The 7,879-nt window shown below is 58.1% G+C and overlaps 1 protein-coding gene across 1 annotated transcript; it reads left to right on the top strand.

The window, feature by feature from the left end:
- Positions 1-601: 601 nt before the first annotated feature.
- SLC30A2 (solute carrier family 30 member 2) lies at positions 602-7,657 on the top strand. Its single transcript, XM_002913297.4, has 8 exons — positions 602-651; positions 1,322-1,542; positions 2,247-2,393; positions 3,111-3,264; positions 3,993-4,149; positions 5,087-5,192; positions 6,270-6,404; positions 6,889-7,657. Exons 1-8 carry the CDS (start codon positions 602-604, stop codon positions 7,032-7,034), a joined length of 1,116 nt encoding a protein of 371 aa, XP_002913343.1. The 3' UTR covers positions 7,035-7,657.
- Positions 7,658-7,879: the final 222 nt, after the last annotated feature.

Here is a 7,879-nt window from a genome sequence, read left to right as displayed (position 1 = left end):
CAGCCAACCTCGGGAGTCTCCAGCCTGAGGGGAAGACACAACCAGCCTCAGGAGCCACATTCCTGCTCTCAGGGGACCCGAAGCGGCTTTCCACAAACCGAGGTTCTAGAATGCCTCGGCGGGATGCGGCCAGGCGCGCGGGGAGAGTGAGCGCAGCCGTCGTCCAGTCCTAAGTCACGCGCGGTCGGCTCCTGGGGCCTCAGGGGCACAAGACACGGGGTGCTCGGGGGCAGCGCCAGGGAATCCTTTGCAGCCGGCCTCCCCTCCCCCTTCCCCGCGGGCTTTTGCACACGACGCGCAGCGATCCGCTTCACACGGGGTGGCCGGGGCCGGATAAAGCGTGAGGGCGCGGGGCGCAGCGGCTGGCGCGGACCGGCTGGAGTGGCCGGAGCGGCAGCGGGACGGCCCCAGCGCGGCCCGGGCGGGAACTGCTCCGCGAAGCGGCGCGCAGACGAGAGGCGCGGGGGCGGCGGGCGGCGCGCGGGGCCCTCCGGGCAGGTGGGCGCGCGCGGCGCAGAGTCCCGCGCGCAACTTCCAGGGCGCATTGGGCGCGGCGGCCACGCGCGGCTTCCCGGACCGAGCGCGGGGCGCGCGGGGCAGCATGGAGCCCACCGAGAAGCAGCATCTGGTGGACGCCAGGCCCGGAGTCCGGTAAGGCGAGAGCCTGCGGAGCAGCGGGGATTTGAGCGGCGTCGGGTGCACCTCCTGGTTTGCCCTTTACAGTGGACGGTTTTGCCGGCGGCTTGAACTGGGACCACACAGAGGGGGACGGGGGAGGGGAGGGAAAAGGGAAAATCGAGCTTGGGTAGGGGGATCATCCCCCCCTCCGCAGCTGAGCACAGATCCTGACCCCTGCCCGCTAGTGGGCAGTCGCATGCCTGGAGCCCCGCCCGTGGCCCGACACTTTGCCCCCGGGCAGCCCCGCCCTGGGAGGCCCTGTGTCCCCGGGTGCGCAAGAGGGGCGTCTGCCCTTCTCCCTGATCCTGAGCTCTGTTCCTTCTCCGTGCTTGGCTGCACTGGCCCTGCCCCTTGGCCAGTGCCCAAGGTCTTTGCCTCCTCCGTCTTTGCCCCGGGTGGGGGAGGAGGGAACACCCTGGCCCAAGCCCCCAAGACTCCTGGACTGGTCATTTCCCCAGCACCCCACTCCAAACACGAGTTTCTGGTCACTCTTCTGGGACTGTGGAGCTTGGAGTGCCCTTAGCTATTCTTTGAATTGGAATGGGAACGTTTGCCAAAGCCCCATAGAGAGAGAAGACTGGAGTCAGCCCTCCCTGCCCTCAACTCAGAACTGAGTCGGCCCTCTCCCATCCTCTCTGGCCAGGTCTTACACGGGATCTCTGTGGCAGGAGGGGACTGGCTGGGTCCCTCTGCCCCCATCTGGCCTGGACTTGCAGGCCATTGAGTTAGTCACTGAGAGTAATCATTACTGTCATGCCCAGAAGGGTCCTGGCAGTCACTTGGACCCCAAGAAGGAGCGGGCCCGGCGACAGCTTTATGTGGCCTCTGCCATCTGCCTGGTGTTCATGATTGGGGAAGTCGTTGGTAAGAACTTTTGTGCTAATTAAATGAAATTGGGTGCATGCATAGTCTCATGATCCAAAAGGCTTTTCTCCAGGATGTTCCCAGTAATATTAACACTAATAGCCCCGGGGCATCTGCCTCGCTCAGTCAGTAGAGCACGCGCCGCTTGACCTCAGTCAGGGTCCTGAGTTCTAGCCCCACATTGGGTGTGGAGCCGACTTAATTAAAAAGAAACTAGTAGCCCCATTTATTGAACATTCACTAATGCTGAGACTTTTACATACTGGTTATCTCATCCAGTCCTCACGACAAGCTTGTACTGTCATGTGGGTGTTGTCATTCTTATTTTACAGATGATGAAACCGAGGCACGTTAGGGTTAAGTAATTTGCCCAAGATCACGCACAAACAGCGTGTTAAGGGACGGCCTGAATGCGTAGAAGGAAAGAGCATTTACTGAGTGCCTCCTATGTTTTCCAAGCCCTATTTGAACTTGATTTTCACAATCACTCTCTAAATAGATCTTGTCAGTCCCATTTCACAGATAAGAGGGTGAGGCTCAGAGAAAGTCACTTGCTCATGGTTACATAGCTAATGGGTGGAGAGGTCCTAAATCTGTGGTCTTTCTCCAGAGCCCCTGGTTTCCCTGCTGCACACACAGTCTGGGAAGTTGGCTCCACGGGGAGCTGACAAGGCCCCTCCATCTCCCTGGTCCTGCCCCTGCAGGTGGGTACCTAGCTCACAGCTTGGCAGTGATGACGGACGCAGCTCACTTGCTCACTGACTTTGCCAGCATGCTCGTTAGCCTCTTCTCCCTCTGGATGTCCTCTCGACCAGCCACCAAGACTATGAACTTCGGCTGGCAGCGAGCTGGTGAGGACCCTGGTGGGGGTGGGAATGGGGTTGGAAGAGGGAGCGGGTCAAGACGTGAGTTCTTTGGTGGCTGCAGTAGTGAGTGAGGCCCAGAGGGTGACTGGGGTTGGGGAAGACGATGTCAGTTTTGGCTTCTGTCCTCTGGCAGCTCCCAGGCTGACAGAGAAGCTCTGGTCCCCTGTCCTCTGGGAATTTCCAGTCTGCAGGGAAAGGAGAGTTCACCTTCCTAACAAATGAAATGGCCAAACTTCAAGAACAAATGACTGTGGCATTAACGGCACATAATTCCATATGGAATAATTTCCTGGGCAGGGGAAGGTCAGCAAAGCCTTCTGGAAGATAGAGGCTTTAAGGCCCCTTTAGTGCATCTCTGGGCTGCATTGTCCTTTTCCTCTTGGTGGGAGATGGCCCAGTCTCTCCTCAGAAGCCTCAGTTTGTCAGCTGAGCAATAGGTATATATTTTAATAAGTCAGTTTCTTTACATGTAAAACGAAAGGGTTGACCAGGTGACTTCTGAAGTTCCTTCTAGCTCTGACGTACTCTGATGAGTGGTGAGGTAAGGTCTGACCATGTCAGCCATACCTTCGGCAGAGCCCAGTGGATCCAGGCCCTGACTTCGCAGGGAGGGGGCGGGGGGGGCCATGGAAGGATGGGGAGGCTTCCTCAGTCTTAGGGCCCCTTGCTAAGATGGGTGTTGGGGGTTGGGTTCTTTCTCAGAGATCCTGGGAGCCCTGCTCTCTGTACTGTCCATCTGGGTCGTGACTGGAGTGCTGGTGTTCCTGGCGGTGGAGCGGCTAATCTCTGGGGACTATGAGATCGAAGGGGGGACCATGCTGATCACGTCGGGCTGTGCTGTGGCCGTGAATATCATGTGAGTGTGGCCTCCGTTCCCTATGAGTCCTCCCTCCCACTTTTCACACATACATCTGCATGCCTGCTCTCAGTGGAAGGAGGCCATGTGTCGGCCACAGGACCAGAATTTCCCTAGTGGTCTGAGCTCTGGTTCCTGGAACGCCTCAGTCCTGCCTTAGGCATAGGCTGAGGCCATGGAGAGCTAGGAGTTTGGGGCAGCATCAACTCCACCACCACCCCCTCCCCCCGTATGTGTGCGTGAATAACCCAGGAGCCTTCATACCCGAAATGGGAAGGGGTGAGTCTAGCTCTTACAAGAGCAGATGTCCCTAGGGGCAGAATCCCAAGTTCTTTTTCAAGCTGGTGTGCCTGAAGTTGCTGTCAGTGAGAGGCAGGGTATGTGGAACATGGGGGTCTTGTTTGGGCTTCTTCTCCCTTGCTCAGTGGTCTTGGGCAAGTCACTTCCCTCTCTAAGCCTCAGCTTCCCCTTCTGTGAAAGGGTGGGGGGAACGGGATGACCTCCATGGTGCCCTCCTGTTCTGAGATTTGGCATCTTTGTGCCCAGATCTAGCCTGGCATTGGAGCTGAGCCGTTCTCCTGTGGTGCTCTGAACCAAGGCCAGGTGGGTTGGGATCCTCACCAGGCAAAGGGCACAGGCAGTTTGGGGACTAACAGGAAGGCCGGCCCTACTGGGGAGCCTCTACCTGCTATGTCAGTGAGCCCTTGGCTTTGTCTCTGCTTCTGCAGAATGGGGTTGACTCTTCACCAGTCTGGCCACGGGCACAGCCACGACAGCAGCCAGCCGCAGGAGAACCCCAGTGTCCGAGCTGCCTTTATCCACGTGATTGGGGACTTTCTACAGAGCATAGGCATCTTGGTGGCAGCCTATGTTTTATACTTCAAGGTCAGAGCTGGGGACAGAGGGAGGTAGGCTGGGGGTGGGGGTGGGCAGGACAGTATAGATCTGGGGGCTCCTCTCTACACATGGCCCTTTCCAGGTTCTAGCTCCCCCCCTAGCTGTGTGCAGAGAGGGAAGGAACATTTACCCAGGGCCAACCAAGGGTCAGCAACTCTGAACTTCACAGCAATCCTGAGGAGCAGATGGTGTTTTCTGCAGCTCAGAAAGGTTCAGTGACTTGGATAGTGTCACGCAGCTGGGAAATCGTGGAGCCAGATTCAAACCCCCAGGCCTGTGTGTTGCCGGTGCCTGGGCCTTGCCCGTCACATAGACGCAGAGTGGTGTAGTGGAAAGAGCCAGGCGTTGGGGTTGAAGTCTGGCTCCACCCCTTGTTAGCTGTGTGATATAGTCCTTTGAGCTCGCTGATCCTCAGTTTCTCCATCTGTAAAATGAGTTGTCGGACCATTGGTGTCTATGATTCCTTTTTTTTTTTTTAATTTTTTTTATTTATTCGACAGAGATAGAGACAGCCAGCGAGAGAGGGAACACAAGCAGGGGGAGTGGGAGAGGAAGAAGCAGTCTCATAGCGGAGGAGCCTGATGTGGGGCTCGATCCCATAATGCCGGGATCACGCCCTGAGCCGAAGGCAGACGCTTAACCGCTGTGCCACCCAGGCGCCCCTATGATTCCTTTTAGTTTTGTTTACACTTCAGTTCCTTGGGCGAGGAGGGGTGGGAAGGGACTGTGCCTTATCCTGAGCTGTGATCTGTGCTGCCTGTTCTTGGACACAGGATGAAAGGCAGAGAACCGGGAGCAGCCAGGGTGAGGCTTGTGCCCACTCTGCAGAGCGCCCCTCTCCCCGACTCAGCCCGGGGTGGGAAGGGAGAGAGAGGCTGAGGTGCTGGGTGCTGAACCACAGCTCTGCCTTCCCTTCTTTCTGTAGCCAGAGTACAAGTATGTAGACCCCATCTGCACCTTCCTCTTCTCCATCCTGGTCTTGGGGACAACCTTGACCATCCTGAGAGATGTGATCGTGGTGCTGATGGAAGGTAACCTGGGCTTGGGGCTCTCCTTTTGCTCTGGGCTATCCAGCACTAACACGTTTGGGGGGAGGGGCAGGGGAGTCCCAGCACGCTGGCAGGGAGCCATAGTCTGGAGCCTGGCACAGGCTGGAAAACCTCCTGGGGCCCCAGGCCAGTCTTGGCATCGAGCTGAGCCCTCAGGTGTGGCTGTTCCTAGAAATGTCCCCTGGAGGGTACCTTCCCTTCCCTCTAGCCCCGGGGTGTCCCCTCCCCTGCTGGGGTGTGTCTTCTCTGGCTAGTCAGGTAACTCTAGGTGGTGTTTCTACTACCGGATGCTCCTCCCCTCCCCCATACACCTCCTCAGTCTCCGTCTGCCTTCCCTCTGCCAGAGAGAGGATCCGGTTGCACAGGAGGCAGACTGAGGCTCAGGAAAACAAGGTGGTGGGTGTTGGACAAGCCTCTCAAATCCCCTCCAGCTCACTGCCTTCCTTTCTGAGGCCTGCATCTCGGGAGCACGTGGCTGGGCTCTGGAGGCTTCCTCAGTGCTGGCAAACGGTCCACCCTGAGTTAACCACGTTCACCAGCTTTCTTGTGCCCCAGGGTCTCGGGTCGTGGGGCTCTGGGCAGCCACGGTCAGTCCGAAGTTGGCCGCTGATTTGGAGTCGGCGGGAATGTCTGGCTGCAGGTCAGAGCATTTTCCCCAAGACTGTGACGGACCCAGATACAAGTGATGATGCTGGTGCCCCGTGTGGCTGCGGGGGTCCCCAGGTTCCCCTCTTCCCTTCCAAAAAATAGTGTTTGGGCACTTGCTCTGGGCCAGGCAGTGTTCTAGGCACTGAGGATACAGTGGTAAACAAAACAGACTCCCGTGCTCGTGGAATTTCCGTTTTAGAGGGGACACGGGCAAGAGACTGACAAGGTCATTTCAGACAGTGTCAGGCATGAGGAGGAAAATACAAAAGGGCAATGTGGAGATCATCGGGGAGGTGGGGGCAACATCGGATCTGCTGGGGTTCTTCTCTGAGGAGACGACATTTGAACAGCAGAACCCAGCAGGGGCGGGAGGGAGCAGGCTTCTTCAGCCCCTGTCCACACCGCCTTCAGGGACCCCCAAGGGTGTGGACTTCACGGCTGTACGGGATCTGCTGCTGTCGGTGGAAGGGGTGGAAGCCTTGCACAGCCTGCACATTTGGGCCCTGACCGTGGCCCAGCCCGTGCTGTCTGTCCACATCGCCATCGGTGAGTGGCCAGGATCCTCAGGGTGGGGGGAGGGACAGAGGCCGCTGGAGGCCTGGGGCCATCCCCGAAGCGCTCAATGACCTTGATGTCTGCAGGGGGCGGCTGCTTTGAACCTGGCCCCATGCTGAGTCCTTTATAGACCTTAGTTCATTTGGTCATCACGATCCCATTTATAGATGAAGAAATTGAGGCTGGGGCTGGGGTGGGGCGGTCACGTCACTTGCCCAGGCTTTGACAGCTCCTAGATGGCCGAGTAAAGATTCCCAGCCTCAAAGCCAGGGCTGCCCCTGCTCTTGTGGGATTGTGCCAGGTGTGGGAACCCGAGGGTGGCCAGTGCAGGGGTGGATCCGGGGGGCTCCCTGATTGCCCGTACCCTGTCCTGAGGGGAGTAGGGAACGAGCTAGGCTCCTGATCATTCCTCAGGGCCCGAGAGTGAGTAAATCGTTGTCCGGTGCCTCCCCCGGTGTGTCCTCTTGGCCCCTAGCTCAGAATGCAGATGGCCAGGCTGTGCTGAAGGCAGCCAGCACCCGCCTGCAGGGCAAGTTCCACTTCCACACCATGACCATCCAGATCGAAGACTACTCTGAGGACATGAAGGACTGTCAGGCGTGCCAAGGCCCCTCCGACTGACTGCCTGGCCAGGTGCCAGCTGAGGCATAGACGGGACCAGCAGCTGGTGGGGCTGAGTGCCTCCAGGCCCCGCCAGGACTCGGGCTCCCCTGGCCGTGTTATAAAGCGGGTCCCTCTCCTGACGTCTGCTCTGTGTTCAGTGTGAAGGAGCTCTCCCCTGCCTCCCCCATCTGACTAGATAGCCAGTTTAAGGATGGAGACTCAGCAGGTGTAAGGGTAGTGTGATCCCGCTCCTCCAGCTTCTGGGCTGGTACCTGGCGGGACTGGGTTTGGGCCTAATCCTCAGCTAACACTTTCCTACCACCAGCCTCCGAAAAGGCAGGGAGGCACAGTGAGGGGTGACAGAGGGAAGACTGGCTCCAACATCCCCTTGCTCACTTGCCTTATTCCTCATTTCAGTCTGTCTGGCCTTTGCTTTATGAATCTATGAAGAAGCCCCTTCTCCCTCTGCCCCTAACAACATGGTGTAAGGAGGCCTTGGGGCTTGGGAGTTGTGAGGACCCTGCACTCTCCGACCTGTCCCTCTGAGGTGGGAAGCCAGCGGGCCCCTGAGGCCTGTCTGTGCCTTAGTCACTTCAGGTCTGAGCCACATGTTTCCCTTTCCTGGAGCGGGGAGGCTTCTGACCGTGTCAGGACCTGGGTGGTTTCTCCTTTCCTTATTCCCCCAGCCCAGGAACCCTGTGCCAACACAATGATTCCCTTGCCTCAGGTGGTGGTTGGGGGGGGGCAGGGATTTCAGTGTGGCTTCTGCCTTAATAACCCTACAGCCCCTGGCCCACTTCTCTTGTCCTGATAGAGTCTCAGGGATCTCAGAGCCTGACATCCGATGTGATTGGGCCAGCGCT

The sequence above is a fragment of the Ailuropoda melanoleuca genome, chromosome 2, assembly GCF_002007445.2.
Source record: "Ailuropoda melanoleuca isolate Jingjing chromosome 2, ASM200744v2, whole genome shotgun sequence".
In the NCBI taxonomy this organism is placed as follows: Eukaryota; Metazoa; Chordata; class Mammalia; order Carnivora; family Ursidae; genus Ailuropoda; species Ailuropoda melanoleuca.
The sequence above is the reverse complement of the archived record's forward strand: the minus strand, read 5'-3'. Positions and strand labels throughout refer to the sequence as shown.